The sequence below is a fragment of the Archocentrus centrarchus genome, unplaced genomic scaffold (assembly GCF_007364275.1).
Source record: "Archocentrus centrarchus isolate MPI-CPG fArcCen1 unplaced genomic scaffold, fArcCen1 scaffold_48_ctg1, whole genome shotgun sequence".
Lineage (NCBI taxonomy): Eukaryota > Metazoa > Chordata > Actinopteri > Cichliformes > Cichlidae > Archocentrus > Archocentrus centrarchus.
In genome coordinates, this window is record NW_022060272.1 from 1,508,318 (window position 1) to 1,535,942 (window position 27,625).

The following is a 27,625-nucleotide window of genomic DNA, read 5'->3' on the forward strand; positions in this document are numbered from 1 at the left end:
CAACCTGTAACGGTACAAAAATAAGGAAAAAGGAAAAGGTCCACCTCAAGCCAAAATGTCCGTCTGCAAAACACATCTCCCGCGCTCTCTACTGAGGAGCGGTGGGCGCACACTGGTGACATCATCTACACAAAAAGGCCAGACTGTCGTAAAGAGACATCACAATTACAACTGTTACATATTCCCCCCCGGTTAACAAAAGGCTGTCCTCAGCCGAACACAGCAAAGGCACAGTACATACTTAACGAGCCTCCATACATGGATAAGCCAGGATAAGATGTTGAAACCAAACAGGAAATCTACAGTGCAATATTGAAAAGCTGGCAAACATGACAGTTTCCAACAAGGTGAATGTCAACTTGGACAGATATTGCATAATAAAAATACACTTAGGATGTTCAGGACAATTACAAAATGAAGTTCCCTTTTTTTTTTTTTTTTTTTTCCCCCACAAAATTTTTTTCAAATTTTGTAACAGTCAACACAATATGTAAAAACTTATAAACATGAGCTGTATATTAACTCACATAACAGTCATGAAACACCAGTGAACAACAAGAAACACATAACAAATGCAAATAAGGTCACTTCAGGTCAAACCTGTCAGTATGAAAAGGGTTGGTCCACCTATTGACAGACCAATCAGTGGTGACTCTAGGAACACGCCTCGGTCTGAAGTTATAGGAAACCCCAGCAGCGCGCCCATTGTCAGCAGGAGGTGGACTGTTCACATCTGTTCTCAGGGCAGCGTCCGCGGTCTCATGAACAGAGTTTTGGTTCAACAAAGGAGGAACAGTATCGGCATAGTCGAAATCAGTCTCAGTTGGGATATCACCAGAGACCATAGCAGTGTTTGTATCAGCAACATCACAGTCACTAGGTTCTGGTTCCAAAAGAGCAGAGGGCAAGCTGCTGCCTGGCAAACTACGAGTCAAACCTGCAGAAGTCTTTTGTTTTGAGTGTTTGTCAGATAAAGCTGTGGCCCAGGTGTAAAATGGTTGCAGGTTTGCAACATGAAAAACTCCAGCTTTCTCTCCAGTGTCCACTTTTGTTAGACAGTAATTCACATCAGACATCCTCTTGGAGACACGGTAGGGACCTGTGTAAAGGGGTGCCAGCTTTGCTGAAAAGTTGGATGCTGCATCTGATTTCGGGTGCGATTTCACTCTAACCAGGTCCCCAACTTCGTAAGAGACTGGGCGACGTCTTAGATCATAGTAATGCTTTCGCCATTTATGACTCTCTGTGAGAACCATACGAGCATGCTCATGAGCCTCTTGAAGTGAAGCTCTCAGATTCTCCGAGTAGGATGTTCCAGGTTCGCCCACTCCTTCCCAGGAGGGTTGAGTGATGAGGTCCAAGGGAGTGTCCAACTCTCGTCCATAGAGCATCATAGACGGGCTCAGGCCTGTGCTCTCGTGAGGCGCAGTACGCAGGGCAAAACAAATTTGGGGAAGATATTTGTCCCAGGAAGTGTGTTTGTCGTCGACATATGCTCGGATGGCTGTTTTCAAGGTGCGGTTTACACGTTCAGTTGCATTCGTTTGAGGATGGTAGGCAGTTGTCAGTCTGTGTTCAGTTCCAAGTGTCGACAGAACATGCTCAAACAGGTCGCTGATGAAAGGTGTTCCCCTATCAGAAATAAGGTAGGAGGGAGAACCATGTCGGGCAAATATTTCAGTGATGAACTTATCAGCAGCGACTTGAGCTGTGGCTTCTCTCACAGCACTCACCTCAATCCATTTGGAGAAATAGTCCACAAAAACAAGAATATATGCATTTCCCCTTTGTGTGCGGGGTAGTGGGCCAACATAGTCCACACCTGTGTACTCCCATGGTCTTTGTGGTTGGATGGGAACCATAAGACCTGCTGTTTTCCTTTGGGTTGGCTTAGTGGCTTGACACAGACAGCATGAGACGACATACTTTTTCACATCGGTGGTCATGTTTTGCCAGAAGAACCTGAGACGCAGGCGTGCCAGAGTTTTTGCAATGCCCAGATGTCCTGCTGTAGGGTGATCATGGTAATACTTGAGCAGATAACCATGGAGCGCATTAGGAGCGAAAAGTTTAATCTGCTTGAGTGGGTGAAGACCACATTTTGTTTTTGGGTCGAGGAAATATAGGAGTCCATCTTGTATAATGAACTTCTCAAGATCTTTATTATCTGTCTCACTTCGTTGGTCGCTCTCCAGCTGACGAAGCAGTGCGCCTGTGACCGGGTCCTCTAGCTGTAGTTGGCGAACATGTAGACGGTCCGACACAATTACAGAAGGCAGATCGCGAAGGTCCATACTTCCCATCACGGCATAGGGAGGGAGGATATCGATAGGTGCATCCACATCTGGGAGGGGATTACGTGAAAGGGCATCAGGCACCTTATTACGTTCTCCAGGTTTGTGGATGATGCTGAAATCAAAATCTTGAAGGCGAAGAGACCACCTGGCAAGCCTGCCAGAGGGATTGGGGCGAGACATCAGCCACTTGAGGCTGCTGTGGTCAGTGTAAATAGTCACATGCAGACCTTCGACATAAGGCCGGAAATGCTCCAAGGCCCAGATGACAGCGAGGCACTCTTTTTCTGGAGTCGAGTAAGGTTTTTCCGATTTATGCAGAGCACGGCTAGCAAAAGCCACAGCAACATCTCTGTCATCCTCATCTTTCTGCATTAACGCTGCTCCGAGTCCAGCATCGCACGCATCCGTGTGGATGAAGAATGGACGTGTGAAATCTGGAAACTTGAGGATTGGTGCAGAGGTTATGGAACGTTTTAGAAAGTCCACAGCTGTTTGGCACCTATCATTCCAGTTAAACTGCACATCCTTTTTAGTGAGGGCGAAGAGTGGCTCTGCGTGACGGGCATAATCTGGTACAAAGCGGCGGTAGTAACCCGTTAAACCAAGGAACTGTCGCACCTGCTTTGTTGTGGTTGGTACTTTAAACTCAGTCACAGCTCTCACCTTGTCAGGGTCAGGATGAATGCCAGATGGTGTGACACGATAGCCAAGGAAGGTAAGTTCTGTGAGGCAAAATTGACATTTGCTCAGTTTCAATGAGAGGCCAGCAGATTTGAGCCTACTAAGGACCTCCTCAAGGTCGATCAGATGTTGCTCAAAGGTTGGTGATGCGACAACAATGTCATCCAGATACACTGCACATGACTTATAAATCAGGCCGGCTAAAACATTGTTCATAAGCCGTTGAAAAGTCACAGGGGCATTACACAGGCCAAAAGGAAGGACTCTGAACTGAAACAGGCCGCAATGCGTGATAAAGGCAGTCTTTGGTCTAGCCTCTTCAGCAATGGGGACCTGCCAGTAACCTCGAGCGAGGTCTAGTGTTGTGAGAAACTTCCCTTTGGCTAAAAAGTCCAATGATTCATCCACTCGTGGGAGTGGGTAAGAGTCTTTCACAGTTAACTGGTTTAGACCTCGGAAGTCAACACAGAACCGTGGTTCACGGGGGGGTCTGATCACAATGACCACAGGTGCTGCCCATGGTCCTGACGCAGGTTCGATGATGTTATCCTGTAACATTTTTTGTACTTGGTCTTCAATGATTTGCTTTTTAGCTGGGGAGGTGCGGTATGGTGGCAAGTTAATTGGTTTCGCATCCCCAGTGACAATGACATGTTCTGCCAAATCAGTGCGGCCAAGGTGACCGTCAAACAGATCACCATAATTTTTTAGCAGTCTTAACAGTCCGTCCTTTTCCACAGAACTTAAGTTAGCGTCATCAACTTTTTCATGGAGTGAGAGCTGTGGAGTGTTCTGCAGAGTCATTGTTCCGCATTCAAGATCAGCTTCCACAAAGCCACTGTCACAGAGTTCATCGAGACATGGGGCATTATTGTCCATAATTACGGTTCTGGTTGGGACATGAATTGTTAGAGAAGTGCGAGTCATAAAGTCCATCCCGAGAATGAAGGGGGATGACAAGTTCTGCACTATTACAAACCTTTGATAGACTGACTTGCCCATAAATCCAATGGTCAACCAGGTTGTTCCTAATGGATTGCAGTTCGTGCCGTTAGCCAGTCTTATGGGTGGAGAATTCCACTGAGTCTTTAATGAGGTATTTTTGGACTTTTCAGCTACCAGGTCTGCCTTCACTGCTGAAAGCGATGCCCCTGTGTCTAGTGTGGCTTCCAGAGCTGCTCCTTTGAAGCTTACCTTAACTCTGAAAGGGGTGTTCCATGAAGATTGTGAAGATCCATCTTCGACGTGATTGAGCATAGGTGGTGAGACTGGGTTTGACATAGGTAGTGAGGGCGGAGTTATTGACTGGGGGGAGGGTTGGCCCTGTGAAACACTCTCCCCCCCCGGAAGTTTCCCTGCCTCCGACCTGCTGGTTGTGTCTGTCTTGCTGTCCCAGCACCGTCTGGTTCTGGAGTCTGTGTTACCGGATGATAATCTGCAGGCGACACTTGAGGAAGCTCTCTGACGTGTCCGGGAGACTGTCGAGCTCCCTGAAATTCAGCGGAACAGTTAGGGCAGGTGCGGGATGTGACCCCTGGCATTGAACATTTAAAACAGTAGGGTCCACCAACATCTCTACTTTTCACCTGGACTCTTGGTGGCTGCAAAAGGTTGGTGCCGAGAACAGAATGCAGCTCGTGGGCACGCAGCACTAGATCAATTACTGACCTGACAGGTGTCCCATACAATGCCACCCTGTATTTTTCCACTGCATGTTTACAGATGAGGTCAATTTGCTCCTGCTCAGGTGGTGGATTCCTCAATCTTCTGAACTCACTGAGCATGTGGGCTGCAAATGTTGGCAGAGGCTCTTCGGGGTGCTGGAAATGGTCCAAGATGCCTCTCATGATGTTCTCCTGGTTGTCAGCAGGCAAGAACACAGTTCTGAAAAGTTCACAAAATTTGGCCCAAGTAGATACATGAGGACTGAGAACACTAAACCACTTCCTTGGTTCCTTAGCTAGAAAATGTGGTAGTTCCCTCAGGATCTGGGCCTCTGTTAGGTCCAATGAGGTTTTATAAGCATTAACAGACTGTAGCCATTCTTCTGGGTGGAGACCACCATCATTAGTAAATACAGTGGGTTCTAATTTAGCCTGGTGCAATGCCGCAGCGAGGACTCTGGTTGTATTGATTAACTCCAGTGAATCTGACTGCGACTGAGACAGGGCCCTATCAGATTGAGTGGGGCCAGGTGCTGGGTTGGGATGCTCTTTTTTCCTGTTATGTTGGCTTTGAACAAATGGAGTGGATGAGGCCTGAGGAAAAGGGTGAGTAATCCGGGCGGCTGGAACTGTAGGGGCTGTTTTAGTGTGTTGAGTCCAGCGCTCCAAAATATTTCTCTGGAGATCCAAAGAGTCATGCAAGCATCGCTGAAGCATGTCCACCTCTGCTTCTAAACTTTGTACTTTATGTTCAAGGTTAGGGGAATTTTGTTTGGTAGCAATTTGACTTGGGAGCAACATAAAGTCTATATCATCACATATATCATTCAAGTCAGGGTGAGTAGCCATAATGCACACTTATCAGAACCCAAATCTGTATAATGTAAGTTGTACTGGAATGAACTTCACGTCTGGTCACAGAAAAACCTGAGGCACATAAGTTCTTAACCATAGCAATTATTTGTCTGGCCCCCCCTTTTATTTCTTTTTTTTTTTTTTTTTTTTTTTTTTGTTGAGGCACCAAATTAAGTGATGATTAACTGTAAAATAGACAGAAACTTATAACTTTGTATGGGTAGAAAATGTTCGAGTCAAACGATCTTAAAACAGCTTTCAACTAGGAACCGTCAAACCAGTGAAAACCAAGAAACCGTATTTAGAAACACTTTAACTGTCCTTATATTATTCCTCCAAAAAGAAAAAAAACATCCCACTGCTGAGTCCAATGAATAGCTCACTTTTTTTTTTTTTTTTTTTCAATCCATTCACAGTCAAAAGTCAAGACTTCTTTTGTTCTCTCTTTATTTATTTTTTATACTCACGGCGTCGGTTCGGTATCTCTCAGAAGAACTGAAAGCCTTGCAGTCCTGATTCTGCACAGAGCTCAGTCCCGTGATAAAGTTCCGACGTGGAGAGACTAATCAGATGAAGCAGCTTGCAGCGTGTGCTCCGCCGATGAGGGGGTTTCCGGTGAGTTCGCTGTGCATGCGTGCATATTCAGGAACTATGGAAAGTTGGGTCCGTCTCACATCCAGGTAATGCAGGTCTGCTGTCATCCGACGATTTCACGGCTCAGGGCTTCAGCAGGGAACCAGATTATATCCCGAAAACGGCGCTGCAGCGGCTCCGCTCGTTGCCATGGAAACTCGTCGCGACTCTTTGATCCACCCGACGTCCGTGTCTGGGCCGGCCTGGCCTGTTCCCACGAAGTATGGCGGACGATCGCTGCACTTCGACTACCGTTCTGATGTATCAGGCATCTGCTGCTCGAAGATACTGCATTCAGAGGTCCAAGATAAGATGTTCGGGCGCCAATTTGTAACGTCTGGGTTGTGTTCGGTGGTGAAGAGGAGGCGGCGGGCAGCCAAAAAAACGCACAAGCACACTGGCACTGAGAATTTCAGTATTGCCCTTTTAATAAATGTAATCTTCACAACCTTATGAAGCCCGGTTGAACGGCTGCTACATAAACACACATGAAAACGAGCAGTGTTCATACAATCTGTAACGGTACAAAAAATAAGGAAAAAGGAAAAGGTCCGCCTCAAGCCAAAATGTCCGTCTGCAAAACACATCTCCCGCGCTCTCTACTGAGGAGCGGTGGGCGCACACTGGTGACATCATCTACACAAAAAGGCCAGACTGTCGTAAAGAGACATCACAATTACGACTGTTACAACTTTCAAGAGTTTCTTAGAAAAGGATGGAAAGACATTTCAGTTATTAGATCATTTATCCATTATTTTAACAGGATCCACTTATCACTATGGCATATGACATGTAGGATAAAATGGAATTTAAGAACTGAACGGTCATACTCATATTTATAGCCAGCTTATTAACTAACACACAAGAAATCACTCCCCTTACAAGTTGCCAGCCTGTTGTCTTTGCAGCACAGATTTTTATATTTATTATGGTCTGGATAGCTCCTAATGGAGATGAGGCTGAAGAAAAATAGTAATGGATTAACCTGTTATGATGAAAGCTTCTGGATCAAGCCGCATGTGCACGTGCGTGTGCCACTGCTGAGGTCTGTTTCTTACATAAAGAGCACAATAAAGAAAGAAAATTTATTTTCCAGATGCTGAATTGAGTTAATTGCTCGCTGCAGGTGGTGAAAAGATAATGTTTGTGGCCGATTAGAGATTTGCTCACACCTCCAATGCAATAACATCATGATGATGTTCACATTAAACAAATTAAGGAGCCTAGCTAATAAATATAGCTCCATGGAAAATAAATATAAGCAAAACATAGAAACCCATATTTTATTCACATTAGAAAATATATCAAATGTTTAAACTGAGACATTTTACTATTTCATGAAAAATATCAGCTCATTTTGAATTTGATGGCAGCAACACGTCTCAAAAAAAGTTGGGACACAATGGCAGCAAAGGGCTGGAAAAGTATGTGATCCTAAAATAAAAAACAGCTGGATGAACATTTTGCTGCTAGTTAGGCTCCATCGTGTAGTGGTTCACACATCCACCTGTCGAACAAAAGGTCAGTGATCCAGATCTATTGGTCAGTAACAGATTGGGCATAAAACCAGCATCACTCACAAATCAGTGATTTATCAATCAATTCATCAATATTTTCATACCTGAATTTGTTTGTACTTCACAATCAAATTTAGAAGTGCCTCTGACTGTGTGTATGAACAAATATAGGCCTGGCTGTCCTAGGAAATTTAAACACTACTGCTACAGTACTACTACTAGTACTACTAATGCTGGTACCGTATTTTTCGGACTATACGTCGCTCCGGAGTATAGGTCGCACCAGCCAAAAAATGCATAATAAAGAAGAAAAAAACATATATAGGTCGCACTGGACTATAAGTCGCACTTTTTTTGGGGGGGGGTTTGATAGAATCCGAGACCCAGAGCAGAAATTCCATCTTGAACGGCAATTTAAAATAATAATGGATTAAAGAACAGGACGAACACGGTTACGCCTACGTTATGCTAACGTAGCACATTCAGCTACATGACGCACAACGAACACGTGTTCGGTATGTTAACGTAACATTAAGTTATTCAGATAACCATAGCATAAACCATCAATCCATTGAATTCTTCATCCTCTGTGTCACTTCTAAACAATTCCGTACACTCCGTAGATGAAGCGCCGCTTCCTCTTCTGTGTCGCGTTAGTCAGACTCGTCGTCAGCTGCAGTTCCAATTATTCCAGCCTTTCTGAATCCCAACAGGATGGTTTGGTTGTCACTGAAGCCCATGTTTTCTTGATCCATCCAATGACTTCCAGGAAAGTTGGGTGGCGCATTCTCCCAGTTGCCGTTAAGCTGTGCTCTCCGTCCATCATCCACTGCGCCCACAGGTTACGCAAGACTGCCTTAAAGCTGCAGTTCACGGAGATGTCAAGTGGCTGGAGTATTTTGGTTCATGTGTTATAAATGTCACATATACGTCGCTCCGGAGTATAGGTCGCACCCCCAGCCAAACTATGAAAAAAAAGTGCGACTTATACTCCGGAAAATACGGTAATATTGCTACTAGTAGTAGTAGTAATACTACTACTACTTCTTGTTGTCATTATCTTTTGGTCATTATTAAATGTTTTCCAAAACACCATAAGCCACAAAATGCTCAGAATTACAATAAAATAAGGAAATAAAATAAATATCTTGCTGAGAAAACAAAATACTAATGGGAAAGATGTCAGCGTTGACTTTTTTATTTAATAATTTTCCAGTATCATTATCTCATTTTTTTTTCTTTGATTTATTGGAAAATGGAGTATGTACAACATTAACATAAATGTTGCCAATTGATGCATTGTACCAGCTAGTTTGGGGCTGATTTGCATCTGCAGTCCCCCCCCACAGCAGGTTTCAGGCTGGATGACAGCACTTACAGCAGGGGTATTCAACTCCAGGCCTCGAGGGCCGGTGTCCTGCAGGTTTTAGATGCGTCTCTGCCTCAACACACCTGAGTCAAATATAGAAGTCATTAGCAGGACTCTGGAGAACTTGACTGCATACTGAGGAGGCAATTCAGCCATTTGCGTTGGATCAGGGACACATCTAAAACCTGCAGGATGAATACCCCTGACTTACAGAGTCGTTTCCCACAGATGCTGGAGAATCTGGGGTTTTCTTTTTATTGCTGGCAGTTTCTCATTTGGAGCTGGCAGATCATGTGCTTGTTGTCCTTCGTCGGTATTCACTCACACTCCTGTTATTTCAGCTCGAGTGTCACTTTTATTTATTTAATGGCATCATTCCCATGGAAACACTTTGGAAAGCTGCCTCTTTTCTGGCTTCCTCCTTGGGCCTTGAACACTATTATTTAGGTTTCTCCAGTTGGACTTAGGATGCAGTTGGACAGTTGGACAGATCTTCTTTTTTGCCTTGCACAGGGTTTAGTAAATATACATATTAGTAAATGAGAGCCATTGTTCCTCTATGTAAAATTGCAGATACTTTGAATATCTCACTGTCTCCACAACATAATATAATCAAAAGATTCAGAAAATCTGGATAAATCTCTGTGCACAAGGGACAAGGCTGAAAATCCGTATTGGATGCCCTTCAGGATGGATAGACTGATCATTGGACACAATGTTCCAGTATAAGAGCTTACAATAATAACTGAACTGTGATATCATGGGACAGCAGTTGCAAATGTATGATGATGTTAAGTAACAGGGAAAACAGGCCCCACCAGCTGATTTCCTAGCAACACGAAAGACCTGAAACATGAGATGATGCCTTCCGAATTACCTTAAATTTGGCACGCCACTTACTTGGGGCCCTCGAAGTACAGCTGCCAATTGTGAATTGGATCAGATGAATGAGATGTATGAAGAGCAGAAAGCACATATTGACTGATTTATTTTTGAGACTGATTTATTAATGATTTATGCTCATTTTTGGACTTAATGCTTTCAATGCTTTTCACACTCTGGAAACACTTTGGGAACTCTAGAAAATAATTGTTTGAATTTCCCATCTTGCCTGACATAGAACTTTACCTCCAGAACAGTGTGTAGAGAGCTTCTTGGAATGGGTTTCCATGGTTGAGCAGCTGCATCCAAGCCTTACATCACCAAGCGCAATGCAAAGCGTTGGATACAGTGGCGTAAAGCACACCGCCACTGGACTCTAGAGCAGTGGAGATGTGTTCTCTGGAGTGATGAATCACATTTCTCCGTCTGGCAGTCTCACGGATGAGTCTGGGTTTGGCAGTTGCCAGGAGAATGGTACTTGTCTGACAGCAAGTATAAAGTTAGGTGGAGGGGGGATTATGGTGTGGGGTTGTTTTTCAGGAGTTGGGCTCGGCCCCTTAGTTCCAGCAAAAAGAACTCTTAATGCTTCAGCATACCAAGACATTTTGGACAATTTGATGCTCCCAACTTTGTGGGAACAGTTTGGGGATGGTCCCTTCCTGTTCCAACATGACTGCACACCAGAGCACAAAGCAGGTCCATAAAGACGTGGATGAGTGAGTTTGGCTTTTCACAAACCTTTTTGTTATTGTTGTATTGTTTTTGCAAATCTGCATATTTAAACAAAGAAACAAAAAAGACACTGAAAATTTCTGATTTTTTAAAATGTTTTTAATTAAATAGGCTTTAAATTTATTCAAACCACTGCACTTTTTTTTGAAATTTTTTTTTATAAACACTGAAGTTCTTTGGTAACAAGTTATTAAAACCAGCACATTTCCCCCACTGTCTTTTAAAAAAAAAAATCTGAAATATTTCAGTGATTTGGTTCCCTAAGTCTTAAAAACTGTACATGATATGTGATAGTTTTGAGGGTCCTTGTATATTTTTAAAAATCCATAAGCATTTCACCCACATTTTTTTTCCAGCATGATTTGAAGACCTTTTGTCTTTGATACCAAAAACTTAACAAGTGTATAAAAAGACTTTTTAGAGAGACAACAAGGTTGCCTTTTGGAAAGAATACAACAGTTAAAAGTTCAGGCACGACCTACTGTGTAGCTACAGCATATTAAGTTTACCAGTTTGTATAATTTTGATTGACTTGATTAAAATAAATATGGTGGTGTTAATTCCCTCAGGTCTCTTCACAGTTTTTTTTTTTTTTTTTAAAAGCCTCAGATGTGGTTCAGGTAAGAACAGGTCCTCAGGCCTGTTTGATTAGAGGTACAATTTGTCCATAAAAAGCATAATCTGACAACCACTGCTGCTCAACATCTGAGAGCATCCAGCTTAGTCTTTCCAAGGTAAGTTGCAGCAGCTCTCACAAACCCATGGGAGGTGCTGATTACCTGCTAGTGAAGAAAGACTGAGATGCTCACTTGACATCTGGTGATAAAAAGCACTTTTGTTCTTTAAAACCTGAGAAAAGAGAAGGTCCCTCCATTTAAGTACAGTACTTAACCTCCTTTTGTTAATGAAATGGAGGCTGAGGAATGATTGTGATAAATTTCTAAAGAGGGTGCATGTATCCAGACGAATGGACTGCATTCTTGGTTGTGAGGTTTGAGGTTTTCATCGTACTTTCCGGTAGTAAACAAAGGCTACCACCAATGCTACTGATGCTACAATGGCCACTGTCCTCCATCGAGAAAAACTACCAATCACCCCCTCCTGCAAGATCAAGAGATTAAGAACTTAAATATTGATTTAAGGCATAGAGTCTGTCTGATCTTTATGAATGAGTAATCACTTACCCAGCCCCCTTGCTGCACGAGCCAGGTGTGGAGCTGCTCTCTGATGACTTGAAGAACCCAGCTGATGACCATTCGAATGTTCTCTAAATGATTGGTGGTAAGAGCCTTTAAAGGAGAAATAGATATGGAAGGAATTAATTAACGTAGGACTCAGGTGGCCCATTGTCAAATCCTCAAGTGCATGGAGCTCTCTTGCAGAAATTTTATGCACACTTGCTTTAAGTCTGTATTTCTGCATTCCACTGAGCTTTAATGAATGCAGAGAATTTTGAGTATGATGCTGAAGTAGAATTATTTCTTCTTCATTCTTGGAATATCACATTTTTTAAAACTAAAGTTTGGGGCATACAGCTGTGGTCAGATGTTTACACACAGCCATCATGGACATGAACTCATGGTAATTTTTGGGGGCTTTGAAGGATTTCCTTGAAGAATTGGGTGCACACGTTTAAATTTATTTAGGATTTTCTCTGATGAACACAGGGTCAAAAAAAAAAAAAAATTTTTTTGAATGGATGAAGAAAGGATAAAGAAAAAGATTGTAACAGGCACAGAATCAGTGTTGGAAGAGATGATTTACCTTGTATATTAATCTATAGGCCAGATGGAAGAGAGCCACAATTCGACCCCAGTTGATGCCATCAGCAAAGATGTTTCTTGCCACCGCCATGAAGATGTCCTGAGCACAGTTCCCCTGAACCTGGTTGATCAGTCTGATGTGAGGAAATGGACACATTTAACTATAAAATTATGTGATTTGACTTAACTGGTTTACTGACACGAGTTTTTCCTGAAATCACTGTTCATAGTAAAGATGTGACTGCACACCAGTTTTACTATATACTAACCAAGTTGTTATCCAAATGTCACACAAACAATCATAAAAGTTCCACAAAAATTAACAAAAAAAAGTGACTGAACATTTCTATCCATTCCTGTGGTCTGAATATGAACTGGCTGGTTAGCGAGTAGCAGTAGATGGCGCCAATTCTCCAGTCAGTGCCATTTAAGCACTGAAGAAAGGACACTACAAGACGACACCATGGAAAGCGTTAAGGTCAAAGCTCAAATTATGAAGAAAAAAAGCATGATATTAATTACACCTTCTTGTTTGGTTTTTTTCCATCATCAGTGTGGTCAAGTTTGCATCTCTGCACTGAAATTATAGAGCAAATTTCAACTGATATGATTTATATGACTGCATGTGCTCTGGGGATATTTGAACTAAATTCCATGTAGGCTTTTAGGAGTGATGGGTGGATGATTTCAATATTAGTGAAATAAGCTGCTCTCCAGTCTCATGCAAAAGTGTGTGTTGTATTTACATAATATTTAAAAATTTGTTTTATTTAAACACACAGAACTTTGACAAAGAAAGTTAAAAGAAAGTGAGGTTTTTTTGTTGTAAATGTGCCAACAGTAGCCACAATAAGTGTCAACATGAGGTGGAAAATGCACATCAGTTAAGCAATAATCAAAGAATCTGCTGAATGAAGTGAAGCAGCTCACCCCTGAAGCTCAGCATTCCGATTTAACTCATCCGCTATCTTGCGCAACTGGTCCACCACTTCTTTGATTTGTGGATCCTGTTGTTCATCTGGCCTTCCTCCCAGATCCTCAGAGGTGACATGCCGACTAGGGTCCTCTGTGTTTATGCGTGTGATCACATACCTGCAATGCAGAACACAAAAAGAGAGACAATTTTACTACACAAAGATGTTCACAGTTTTATTAACTGTTCATATAGTTAATAAAACTACTCACGTGTGAGAGGAAACACCAGTGCTTTTTCAAGACAATTCAAAATATTAAAGCAGAATTTTCTATTTAAAAAATTACATTTATAGAGAGAAAATACCACTAGCTGCAAAATAAAACCTACAATATGTAGAATGATGACTGTTGTCATCATTAATTGATTGCTAGACATCTTACAGGATTGTTCTGATTAAAGAAAATAAAATAATAAAATCACATTTTTCTGATGAATCAGAACATCTTCATTTGAAAAGGTTGGCAAATTTATCAAACTGTTAGAAACACATTGTTAAAAATCTGTAACTGATCACTTGACACTTAAGAACCACTTTGCCTAACACTTTGCAGATCTTTGCTCAAGTCATAGTTCAAATGTGAATTAAATGTTTAAAAGATGGATTTAAAGCTTTTATTATACATTTTTTACCTGATAAATTCATAGTTTATAAATTCATTATTTGCCCAGTAGAGCACTGTGTACAGATGGCTACAAGCAGCAGTGCAGCGACTCAGAGCTCCCATGTTCATGGTAATTTCATTGGATGCTCATTCGTATAGTTACAATAAAGACCTTCAATGTCATTTGACTACGCACGCACACACACACAAACTCTTTGTATCTGAACACCTGCACCACAGCTGCAGTCTTTGAGTAAAGTTCACAGAAGTCTCAATGCCCTCTGAAAACAGATCACTGTGACCACAATGATAAGCACAGGACTTTTTCTAACCTCAGGCTGATAGCATGTCCCTCTGCCGGCCATGGTTGATCACATCATTAATGCGATATATAATAATAAAAACATTCATTCATTCTTTAATGCAAAAATAAATAACCACAAGTACAGTAATGTCAAATAAATAAGGTATACATGCAAACTAAACTTAGGCAGAAAATAAAACAGCTTTTCCTCTGTCTTCATGGAAGGCTTTCTCACATTAAGAGGAGGTTAAAAAGGAGTTCTGACAGTACTGGATGAAAAGGAGCTGGTGTGTGTTCATGTGTGTGTTTTTGTGCATATGTGCGTACCTGCGTGTTAAAGTGTGGTAGTGAATGAGTGAGTATGCATGGTTGTAATCCTTTAAAGAAGCATGTGGTGGATGCAATGAAGAAAAGTGAGCATATCAGCATCCTCAGACCTGAGGTTTTCCAGCGCTCTGATACAATGGTTCCTGCTGCACAGAACAGATGCTATGATGCTGTACATGACAATAATTAACATTAATAATAATTCAGTGTCCAGCCTAACAGCCCCAAGTCAGTGGCTCACAGTTTTAATGGCCTACCAAAAAAAGCTTTTATTTTTATATTTTTAAAAATTAATAACATTTCATAAATACAATTTATTTATATTTTATAGTAAATCTAAATCTGCAAAATGTTACTAAAGCCTTGAAATAAATATGGTCTCGTACACCTCATGATCACCCTTGCTCGCTGCAGGTATGTCATATACAGACATGGACAAAACTGTTATTATGTTTCCATTAAAGACAGAAAAACCCAGAATGGTGACTCAAATAACTTGAAACTGACAAAAGTAATAATAAAAAATTACTGAAAATTAACTAATGAAACCCAGACAGTGCTTTTGAATTGTGGTTTGATGGAATTATTTAAAAAAAAAAAAAAAAAAAAAAGACAAACTAATGAAACTGACTTGGACAGAAATGATGGCACTCTTAACATTTTGTTGCACAACCTTATGAGGCAATTTCTGCAATCAAATGATTTCAGTAACTCTCAGTAAGTGTTCTGCACCTGTCGACAGGTATTTTGGCCCACTCCTAGTGACCAAACTGCTCCAGCTGTGTCAGGGTTGATCTAATTGAAACTGGCCTGGACAAAAATGATGGTACTCTTAGAAAAGACTGAAAATAAGCTGACCACAGGGACGTGTTAAACTAAGGTGTCCTGTAATTAGCATCACCGGCATGTTCTAACCTGTAATCAGTCAGTCTGCCTATTTAAAGGGTGAAAAGTAATCGCTGTGCTATTTGGTATCATGATGTGTGGCACACTGAACACGGACCACAGAAAGCTAAGGAGAGAGCTGCCTCAGGGGATGAGAAAGATAATTACTAACAAACATGTTAAAGGTAAAGGCTACGAGACCATCTCCAAGCAGCTTAATGTTCCTGTGACTACAGCTGCATGTATTATTCAGAAGTTTAAGGTCCACAGGACTGTAGCCAACCTCTCTGAACGTGGCTGCAAGAAGAAAAATGATGACAAATTGAAGAGACGGATAATATGAATGATAACCAAAGAGCCCAGAACAACTTGCAAAGAGGTAAGAGGTGAATTCCAAAGTCAAGGATATCAGTGTCAGATCATACCATCAAAATGCAAATTGACAAGCAACAAAGCTTCTGGGAGAACGTCCTTTGGACAGATGAGACAAATGGGAGTTTTTTGGCAAATTGTCTCATCTATGTTCACCGATACAAAAATGAAGTATCCAAATAAAAGAACATTGTAACTAGTGTGAAACATGGGGGAGGCTCAGTTATGTTCTGGGGCTGCTTTGCTCCATCTGGCACAGGGTGTCCTGAATCTGTGCAGGTACAATGAAATCGCAAGACTATCGAGGAATTCTGGAGCGAGACGTGCTGCCCAGTGTCAGAAAGCTTTGTCTCAGTCGCAGGTCATGGGTCATCCAACAGGACAATGACCCAAACACACAGCTAAAAACAGCCAGGAATGGCTCAGAACAAAACACTGGACTATCCTGAAGTGGCCTCTGTGACCCCTGATCTAAATCCTATTGAACATCTGTGGAAGGAGCTGAAACATGCAGCCTGGAGAAAGTACCCTTCAAACCTGAGACAGCTGGAGCAGTTTGCTCACTGGGAGTGGGACCAAAATACCTGTCGACAGGTGCAGAAAACTCACCGAGAGTTACAGAAGTCACTTGGTTGCAGAAATTGCCTCAAAAGGTCGTGCAACAAAATATTAAGTCACTTTCATTTGTTTGTATTTTTTAAATAATTCTGTTGAACCACAATTCAAAAGCAATGCGTGATTTTCATTAGTTATTTTTCAGTAATTATTTATTTCTGCTGTTGTCAGTTTCAAGTTATTTCAGTGACCACTGTGGGTTTTTCTCTCTTTTCCACATCTATAAATTGGGATGGCTGCCATCAGCCTTTAGCAAGCTGCCTAATTTTAACACTGTATCACACAAACAGTTCATCTTCAGATTTGATTTGAATTTCTGTAGTTTTTACAGTTGATTTTTGGCTGTGTAAAACCAACAGCAGTGGATGGGAGCGGCTACAAAGTTAGCTTTTCTTCATGTTGGAGCTTGTTGATCATGTGGTCTGATGCAGGAATCCTCCAGCTTTTTCCCAGTAAAGGTTTTAATGGTGATTACAGGAACAAGCGCTGCTGTTCTGGACACTAGAAAAACATTTTCTGTCACTCCAGCTAAGCTCACCATCTCAGTAACCTCTTTGCTCTCGGTTCTGTGTGTAGCCAGATTCTACATTAAACTCTGACAGTGTCATCTTCACTGCTGCTGTTGCGTTATTGGTCTTTCTGCTGAAAAACTGGGGCCTACATGGACTTAATGCTGTAATACTTTTTTATTCACACACATGCTCCTAGATACACTTCTGCTGCAGACTTAGTCTTGATGCATGCTCAATTATCAAGGTACGGGAGTCCCAGACAGTTGAATCTGTTCATCAGGATGTTGTGTTTTCAGTGGAAGAAACGTTTCACATCCAAGTGATGACTTCTGCTACTTCTTCGCTCAAATAGGCATCTGGGAAATGAATGCGCCAATGACTTTAGTTTTAAGAGTGAAATGTTTTCCCACTCTAGCTGCTTCATAGTTCACCACAGACAGGCCAGTTTAGCACCCAGACTGTGGAGCCATGCTGGTGTACTGGCCTATAACACAGCTGCATTTTTAATGGTCTGCCAGATTTAAATACACAATGGATGCAACAGTTCAAAAGTTCCCACTGCTTGCAGTTTAGTGAAACACTTGTGCTGTTAAGTCTTGAAAACCTTCATCTTCACCGAGGTAGGACCATTCAGCAGATCACCCAGTTGAGACTTACCCTCTAAGGACCACTGCTCCTCGCTCTAAGATAGGATCATCAATGACATCTGGAAGAACCAGCAGATCATTAATATCAGACTGTTTGCTTATATTTTTGGTCTATATACGTAATGCCATAATAATCATTTGAAAATATTTATATTGAGAAGTAAAGCAAAGCCACCAGTAGAAAAAACACTTTTGTGAAAACTGCCAACCAACATATGTCATCAAGGGAAACATTTCTTATTAAATAAAGATATTCCGATTTTGTCAAAGAATGCAAAGTTTATTAAGAGAACAAAATAAAGTGGTATGATCGAATATTTTTTTTCCCCTTTAAACTGGATCATTTTATTCTTAAGAGGTGGTTTGAGTTAGCCTTCACTGTCGCCAGGAGCACCACTTCTAGTTTCCTGAGAAAGAGCCGGACTGAAAAGCAGTGCGTGGAGCGACATCTCTTTATCCGTGCTTGAATGTCATTCAAGAAGTCTAAGTAAAGCAGATCTAAAGAAAAAACGGAGTTCTCTTAAAACTACATTCTCAGTCATCTGCGTTTAAATTCAAGGTTGTTAAACTTGTCTTCGTGTGACGTCATGAGTGTTCATAATAATCAGAGGTGTTGCAGTCCTGACATCTTCCTGGCGATACTCAACGACAACTTTAAAGCACATTATGTCGGTCTGTGTCCCACAGGGCAGAAGTTTAAAGCAGTCAGCCGTCCCAGCTGGTCGGAGCTAGATACGACGTTAGGCTTTAGCAACGGACACAGCGGTGAACACTGTTAATAAAACAACGCGGCAGTACCTAGAAGCCATTATTTCATTCATTCTATATTTTTCTCCGTTTTGCCTTTAGTTTTCTGTGGGTGAGCCTGACATTTTCACATACCTTCTCCACCCGCGGCGCCCATCGGCTCCTGCTCTGGTTTCTCCTCCTCTCGGCTATCAGCCATGGCGCCAAACTTTCTGTCAGCGCGGAGATGGATGAGATTTTAGATACTCTAATATCCCAATATCCAGAACTAACTGGACCAAATAAAACTAATACAAACTATTAATCCCTGCCTGGTCTGTGGAAAAGCGTTTCTCTCCACAAAAGAACAAGGAAGTAACACGGAAGTATCTAGCGACAAGAGAAGCAGCGCCCGGACACGCCTCGCTTTCCCAGCAGTCCCTGAGCTCGTTGTGAAAGAAATCCCACAGGCACGGGAAAACAGCTCCACTCAAACTTCAGGAAGGAAGAAGAGAAGCTGCTGGAACTTCATTGTGCTGCTTTCTTTCAAAACCTTCCGTGGAGTCTCACCCTCACACACAGTTTCTCTGTATGACTTCACATTCTTCCGCAGTGCACTTACTTCTCTATATGTGCACTCTCAATCGTGACGTCAGGCCTGCTGTGGAATTGCATTTGTCAGAAGTCGCGTGAGAAAAAAACATCACGAGCAAATGTTTGCATTTCACAGGCGCAGGTATTCATTTCTCACGCGTAAATTCAACAACCCGCGCAAATAGAACTCAACAGCTACGTGCACAATGAAGCCATCGGACATGCCAGCGTGTATTGTACCTGCTGCTGCAGTTTCACGCTCTCTGCTGTTCCTCCAATCAACTGACTCCTGATTGTTTGGAGGGCGGAGCCCAACCAACAGGGGTCCTACTTTAGCAGAGTCCAAATTCAGGCGCTGCATCCTTCAAAGGATCCGGTCTATGTAGGCCGGGTCCTTATATGACCGCGGAGGCCGAAAGTGAGCCGCTGTGAAACTGGACAGTCTGGCCTTCATAACTGCGTCACCTGCCCTTACCTCAGTGTAGCTCCAGTCGCCTAGCAACTCTGACAGCATCAAGCACAGCTGTGGAAAAGAAGCTGTTAAAGTGGAGGCCAAACCTTTGCTTTTTGGTTTGGTTTGTTTAGTGCCAGCTTTAATTCTAAAAAAGCTGTAAAAACAACAATAACACATTTCTACATAAAGGAATAAAGATTAGCAAATTATTCTTTTCCAAAAGTGCTGAGACATTAAAGTTAATTAAACCTATCCAGGTATGAAGCTTAACTTTAATATCAGCCCAACTGATTTGCTCAGGAAGAAACAAAACACTGAAATAAACCAAATATCAGCCATTAGATATCAGCTGAGTGAATTATATCTGTATTTAACTTCCACTCAGCAGCGAAAGTCAACGGGGGTTTTGAAAGGGTGTGCCAGGAGTCAGGTGCTGACAGCTTGCGAGGCGAGTGGTGAGCACCAGGAACCGACATCTCCAAAAATGTCACAGCACTTTTGCAACTAGAAAGAAGTATTTCCTAGAAAAAAATTCAATATGAATGCTGAAAGCTGGAAGATTTGAGCAGCAATACCTAGAAATGTTTAAAATACCTAAAACGCTGATGTAACAGCGTGCCGCACAAAGCTATAGATACCAGTGACAAACTTTTTACACCAGGAGCACAAGAAGACATTGCTGAAGGAAAACATGATTTTATTTTATTTTATTACTTTATCTCCATACCTGCCTCCGTTTTGTTTTTCCCCCGAAAGAGAGTCGAAAAATTAACACTGGAGTGAATGTCGAGGTGCTCCTGACACGCTGAGGCAACACCTTGTGCAAGTTGCTGCTAACAGACTTGCATGAGCTTGTGTTAGCTAACCAGTGACAGCACCAATACTGGGAAAAAAGGAAACTGAAACTAGAAAGCAGAATAAAGGGTCACTTTGTGCTGCCCCTGGCTGCAGTAGTGAGTTTATGTTAAAAACAAGGATGTACTTTCCACTTTCACTCTCTGTGTCTGAAGCAGCAAGCAGTTCTTTGTTGCTGGCAATAAAATTGTCTCAGTCTCCAAGCACATCCAACCAGTTTACAACATAACAGGTAACAAGTTTGTCACGTTGGGCTGTGTTCAGTGGTGAAGAGGAGGCGGCAGATGTGATCAGCAGACAATCAAAAACTCACAACCATACTGGTACTGGGAATTCTACAGTGTTGTCCTTTAATAAACGCATTCTTCACCAACCTTATGAAGCCCGGTTAAACGGCTGCTGCATTATCATACATGAAATAAGCAGAGTTCATACAACCTGTGACGATACTAAGAGTTAGGGAGATTAAAACTATAGGTCTGCCTCAGCCCATGCTTCCATCTGCCAAAACGTTAACGTTTCTCCCATGCTCTCTACAGAGGAGCGGTGGCACATACTTGTGACATCACTAACAATAGCTTAGGCTGTTGTAAAGAGATACCACACAATTACATCTGCTACAAGTTTCTCACCAAATTACATCCATGATCTATAGGGCCACTGATGTGGTATATGACATCAAAATACACTCAGCAATGGTAAAACCTAAGTACTCAGTACTCAGATGTATACCATTGGTGGAAAGCGCTGGAGCTGTGTATAATTTATATATCCCATATATGCAAAATACAGTACCAGTCAAAAGCTTGGATTGTGTTCAAACTTTTAACTGATTCTGTATACATATGTGGGATATGTAGGTTATATTATAGGAATATACGTTATATTGCCATCTGCTTTCACACAAATATGAACATGAGTGACATCCCATTCTTAATCCATAAGGCCCATATGATGTCAGCCCACCCTTTATAGCTTAACAGCTTCAACCCTTCCAGGAAGGCTTTCCACAAGCTTTAGGAGTGTTTATGGGAATTTTTGAGCCGTCTTCCAGAAGCACATCTATGAGGTCAGACACTGATGCTGGATGAGAAGGCCTGGCTCACAGTCTCTGCACGCATTCATCCCAAAGGTGTTCTATCAGGCCTCTGGTCAGGACTCTGTGCAGGCCACTCAAGTTCTTCCACACCAAACTCACTCATCATTGTTTTTACAGACCTTACTTTGCGCACTGGTGCACAGTCATGTTGGAACAGGAAGGGGCCAAACTCCCCAAACTGTTCCCACAAAGCTGGGAACATGAAATTGTCCAAAATGTCTTGGTATGCTGAAGCATTAAGAGTTCCTTTAACTGGAACTAAGGAGCCGAGCCCAACTCCTGAAGATCAACCCCACACCATAATCCCCCCCTCCACCAAACTTTATAATTGGCACAATGCAGTCAGACAAGTACCGTTCTCCTGGCAACCGCCAAACCCAGACTCCCAAACCCAGTGGTGGCACACTGAACCCTATGCTTTGCGTTGTGCTTGGTGATGTAAGGCTTTTGTGCAGCTGCACGGCCATGGAAACCTATAAACATATTCCATGAAGCTCTCTATGCACTGTTCTTGAGCTAATCTGCAGGCCACATGAACTTTGGAGGTCTGTAGTGATTGACTCTGCAAAAGTTGGTGATCTCTCCGCACTATGTGTTTTAGCATCCACTGACCCCGCTCAGTCATTTTACATGGCCTACCACTACATAAATACCACTAACAACTGAGTGTGGAATATTTAGTAGCCAGAAAATTTCACAGTTGGACTTGTCGCACACAAGGGAATTTATTTTTGAATGAGTTGACGTCTTTTGAAGCTAGCAAACACATCTCTCTTTAGAATGAAACTGGATTTGCTTGCACACATATATGTACATAAGGTTTTTTAAAAAAGCAGTCAACTTCAAAATAAAAGCAAAAAAGTTGTATTGTGATTTCCCACAAAACTATACCTCCCCCCTTACCACCACCACCCCACCCCAAAAAAGCAAACAAACAAACAAAAAAAGCAGTAAGGGAGTTGTTTTGTGGCTGAAATGAGACAAAATGCATGATGTATACTGATGTATTTTTGGTCCCTTGAACTTACTCCTGTTGTGAAGTTAAATCAAAGTGCACACAACCAGGTTTTCTTCATGAGTTTTATTTACCTTTGCAAAAGGGTCAAAGGTTACAGAGTACAGCAACAGCCTGCAAGATTTTTTTCACAAAGAGGTACTGTAAATTACCTTTCTACCATAGTCCAGAATACTGTCAGCACACTGTGTAATAAAAGATGACTTCAGCATGTGGTATATCTCAAAGATTCCTCAGAGTATGTGTAAAGCAGCTAATTGATCACCTGCAGAGGGATGGTTTATTGGAAGAGTTTTAGTCAGGATTCAGAATTCATCACATTACAGAAAATGCATTAGTGAAGCTTAGAAATGATCTTCTTATGGCCTCTGATAGTGGACTCATATCTGTGCTTGGACCAAGCTACACTATCACAAACACAATATAAAAAGTGATGAAATTAACAGGACAAAGATTGGACAATTTTACAAACCTCCACATGATGGCAATGTTGGAAATGCCCAACTGGTGCCATATTAGGTTGACAGGGATGGAGCAGGAAGTGAATGAGTAATATCTTGAACTTTGTAATGTGGTTTGATGAGCCCTTGATCATCACCACACCCACCACCACCCTGCATCGCAAAACTAAAACCAGCCAGTCAGGTTTTTTTTAAATCAGGTGCATCCAAGTTAACAGACTGAATAAATAGCATGTCCTGAGAAGCTGGTAGATGATATTGGCAAACTGACACAAGAAGCTTTTAGAATCACAGTGAACAAAAAAAACTGCCAAGACAAGACAGGCTCCTGCAGATGTGAAGACAGTTTATGTGGAATGTGAGCCTTTTCATATGGCTAACATGAAGCTAAAGACACCAGCAACCATTGTTATTGTCTTCCAGGAGCCAGAGCAGGTGACATAGAAAAACCCTGAAACTGCTGGTTAAGGATAAATGTAGATTTGGTAAAATAATAATTCATGTCAGCAGTAATGACACTCGGTTATGTAAATTGGAGGTCATTAAAGTTAATATTGAATCGCAAGGTAACTTTACAGAACAGTGTAGGATCTTGTAGTTGTCACCTTGACCCCTCCCCAATCGAACATGTTTAGCTCCTCCTTGAATTGCTGACTGTCTGAGTGGTGTCCAAACACAATGTGGGCTTTATAGATAACTGGGAAAGTTTGTGGGGAAAGCCTGGTCTTGTTAGGAGAGACGGCATCCATCCCACTTTGGATGGAGTGGCTCTCATTTCTACAACTCTGACCAAAGTTGTTATTTCCCCACAACATTACTATCCAGAGTTGGGTCCAGGAAGCAGAGTTGTAGTCTAACAGGCCTCTCTGTAGCTTCCACCCCCCCCCCCAAAAAAAACAAAAAAACAAAAATCACCACAGAGACTATATCTGCTCTCAGACCACCAAAGAACAAACCAAAAATCAGCACAAAATGATTTAAGCATAAAAATTCACAAATAAAGAACAATCTAGCATCCTTAACTGCACTGAAGATTAAAAGGTTAAATGAGGATTATTAAACATTAGGTCTTTCACTTCTAAATTCCTGTTAATAAATAATTTAATAATTGATCAACATATTGATTTGTTCTGCCTTACAGAGACCTAGTTACAGCAGAATGAATATGTTAGTTTAAATGAATCAACACCCCGACTCATACTAACTGTCGGAGGAGTAGCAGCAATCTTCCACTCTGGGTTATTAATCAACCAAAGACCCAGACAGCTGAGAGGCTGAATGAGGAGCTAGAGCAGGGGTGGGCCATGCCAGGCCTTGAGGGCCGGTGTCCTGCAGGTTTTAGATGTGTCCCTGATCCAACACACCTGAATCAAATGGCTGAATTACCTCCTCAGTATGCAGTCAAGTTCTCCAGAGACCTGCTAATGATTTCTATATGTGATTCAGGTGTGTTGGATCAGGGACACATCTAAAACCTGCAGGATACTGGCCCTTGAGGCCTGGAGTTGCCCACCCCTGAGCTAGAGGAAGCTCTCCACTGTGTGTATGTATGTATGTATGTATGTATGTATATCACGTCCTATAACCCTTCCACTTGGAATGTATAATTGCCATGGGTTGAATATGCTCATAATGCTTTAACCTCCTCTGCTATAGGACTTCCCCCCTTTAAAGCCACTCAGGTATCAGCCTCCCATATTTTCCTGCTGTGAAGCAGGATTTGGCTGTTTCCTCTATCCAGCACCACCTTCAATGGAGTCATCAGGCCTGGGACCAAACCAAGGAAGCACTGCCGCGTATGATGGAACAGCATCATTGCCTGGTTGACCAGAGGAGAACCCTGGTCCCACGTTATGCTCAAGATCACAAAGGCTGATTATTGGCTAGAAATATTCCATTATACCTATTCCATTATACCTCCAGCAAACTGGTCCCCTGGTGCATCGGCCCGTATGTTATTGTGAATGTCCATGCTACTTATGCTGTCGATTGGATCTTGGACATCCACTGCTGGGGCCGGGGTCTCCAATATCTCATTGATTGGGTGAAATATGGTCCTGAGGAGAGGTCCTGGGTTCCCCGTGCCTTCATACTGGACCCCTTGCTCATCACGGACTTCCATAGAGCTGAGGTGGGTGCGTCTGACAGACTGCCTAGAGGCCCTACTGTCATTAGACGCCACTGGCCGGTTTGTATTTACTCTCTTCAAGTCAAGGAGGGGCTGAGCAGTTATTCTACACCTCAGCCACACCACCTGCATCTGATCAACCCCATCAGCCACACTGAAAAAACAGCTCCAGCAGTCTCCACCAGATTATCTGCATTCTTTGTGTGGACTTCCCTGCTGGTTCTGTTTTGCACTGGAGTTGAACAGGATACTCATTTCATCTTCTCACCTGCCTGCCCACCCTCTGCTGTTTCTAGCTGCCTGGGAAAACAAAGCAGTGGTTGCCAAACAAACTCACTTAACAAACTCACTTTTCTGATAATATGATTTCCTGCAACGATCACTTATTGCCAAAAAATGCTGCATGCTGTTTTTAAACTTCCCACCTTGTTTGGGGTTTAGCATTTAGAAAAGAGCTTGCTGCTGTCAGTAATGAACATGCAATAAGTAGTTACATCTAAACAATAGGAAGCAGTCACTATATGAATGTCCACTCCTGTAGACATCAGAAATGATATTTGCCTTTGCCAAAAATCTAACCCATGGCTACCCTTTCTACTTTTAGAAGAAATTATTTTAGAATTAAAACCATCGTTAGCTCTAAATATACCTTAGTGATAACAAAACTGGAGATTCTCTATTTTTAAGCTGTGAGTTATGGGCCGTTATGGGAGTTAAGCTCTTCCTAAGATTTTATATCCTATTTAATTTAGTAAAAGTACTGAGCAGTACCAACTGTACATTTAATTTTATGTATAATATTCCTAGTAAATTCATGATTACAGTAGTGCTGCAGAGAACCTTTAATCTATTTTTCTGCTAATGCAGGTCTGGTTTACTTTGTGAAATCGAAATGCTAGAAAGATATTTCTCTCATTTCAGACTGCATTTAAAATTGGTTTTAAATGTTCAGAACAAAATATATGCTCTTCTGAAAAGCTCATAAAGGTTTGATGAAAGGGAACAAGTATCTGGCCATATGGATAAATGACAAGCTTCTCTTTAATTTGCTAAATTTTTTAGGAAGCGTATCACTGACCATTCAGCACTGGTATATTTTCCTCTTTAAAGCCATTCATGTAAACCCTTCTTTAGTTACCAGTTACGCTCATCTGAATTTTATGTACCTACTGTAGAGTTGTAACAAATCTTGGGAAAACAGCATTTTCTTACTGTGCTCCTTGGACGAGGAGTTATTTACAGAAAGACCTAAATTTAAACACGACCCTGAACATGACTGCTAAATTTTTTTTTTTTTTTTTTTTTTTTTTTTCTTTTTTTTTTTTTTTTTTTTTTTTTTTTAGCCTGTCATGTCTGGTAGATCTTGCAAGCAGAACTGTGATCTGAATGCGTTGTTGTGCCAAACATATTTGCTATTTCAAGATGAGCTCTATAGGTTCTCAATAGGCTCTTCTTGTTGTTGTTTTAACCCTTTATTTTATTTATCTGAGTTATTTTTCCACATACTATGTAACAGCCAGAGCTGACAGGCTGAAGAAGAGGAAAATAAAGAGAAGAAAAAGGGAGAGAGAAAGGGAGCAAAAAAAAAAAAAAAAAAAAAAAAGGGGAAAGAGCACAAGTCTATTAATCAGATACTTCATCACTTTAACATATAAAAAAATACTATCAATACTTGCAAAAATAAATTTGTGTGTGAAAAACAAAACTAACAAAGCATGTTACGCACACCAACAATTTTGTTGAGTTGTGATTGAGTGGGCGTTTGTGTCTGTGTCATGTTTGTGTCTGTGTCATGGAACGTACTTACCAATGAGGGCAAAACGCTGCAGCTCCACCCATCAGAAGCCAGAGGCAGGTACGGAAAGCCCCCGGAACCCCCGGCCCCCCGCAGCCCACCAAGAGCCAGGAAGACCCCCGGCCACTCAGTCCAAAGACAACCGCACACCTACCCCAGCAGACGGGAGAGGGGGGTCTCAGACGGTGCCCCCCCAGGCGCGGAGCGAGGGCTCCAGGGAACCCAAGGCGATGAGAAGCCCGCCCCCCCCCCCAGCGGCCAGCCCCCTGCACTGGCCGGCGGCAGGGCTCCCGGGCCCACGGCACCCAAGGACCGCCCGACCCTCCACAGAGCCCCCCCCCACGCCGAAGAAGCCAACGCAGCCCCGCACCGCACCCCCAAGGGGGGCAGGCCAGTACCCACGCCAGAACACCCAGCCCCACCCAGGAACCCCGAGGCACCCCCATCCCAGGGGGGTAGGGGGGAGGAGGCAACCAGCAAGGAGTGGCCAGGAGGCAAGGCACAAGGCCCAGACCCAGGTCCAGCCATGCATACAAACACACCCAGACACCCGTGTACACATTTATACACAGATACTCATACATGCCCATACATACTTACCCACACACAGATATGCCATACATACACATTCACTCACCCACCCATACTCACGGAGACGGTGACAAATACACAAAGACACACATTCATCCATAGCTACCCACCCTCTGAAGGCGGGGCAAGTGGAAACCACCCCAGGGCCAACAGCGACCCCAGGACGCCACCAGCCCGGTCCCCAAGGAACCACCCGACCCCTACCCCGGGCGAGACGCAAGAAATCGGGGTGTAAGATGACCCATCCACCCCTCCTCCTCCCCAACTTGTAGGT

The 27,625-nt window shown here is 42.4% G+C and overlaps 1 protein-coding gene across 2 annotated transcripts; it reads right to left on the bottom strand.

Moving 5' to 3' along the window:
• Positions 1-10,746: 10,746 nt before the first annotated feature.
• Positions 10,747-19,263, bottom strand: LOC115777304 (apoptosis regulator BAX). Of its 2 annotated transcripts, XM_030725167.1 has the most exons (7): positions 19,194-19,263; positions 18,516-18,592; positions 17,644-17,692; positions 13,324-13,485; positions 12,395-12,527; positions 11,815-11,919; positions 10,747-11,731 (listed from the first exon to the last, which is right to left on the bottom strand). In XM_030725167.1, exons 2-7 carry the CDS (start codon positions 18,577-18,579, stop codon positions 11,633-11,635), a joined length of 612 nt encoding a protein of 203 aa, XP_030581027.1. In that variant the 5' UTR covers positions 18,580-18,592; positions 19,194-19,263; the 3' UTR covers positions 10,747-11,632. The 2 variants fall into 2 exon arrangements, with proteins under 2 accessions (XP_030581027.1, XP_030581028.1); XM_030725168.1 differs by lacking the exon at positions 19,194-19,263 and having other exon boundaries at positions 18,516-18,609.
• Positions 19,264-27,625: the final 8,362 nt, after the last annotated feature.

Coding starts and splice junctions, on each gene's coding strand:
- LOC115777304 (XM_030725167.1), bottom strand. CDS start 18,579: ATGGCTGATAGCCGAGAGGAGGAGAAACCAGAGCAGGAGCCGATGGGC. Junction 13,486..17,643: donor GGAGCAGTGGTCCTTAGAGG/GTAAGTCTCAAC, acceptor TCTGCATTGCAG/GTATGTGATCACACGCATAA. Junction 12,528..13,323: donor CGGAATGCTGAGCTTCAGGG/GTGAGCTGCTTC, acceptor TCCTCACATCAG/ACTGATCAACCAGGTTCAGG.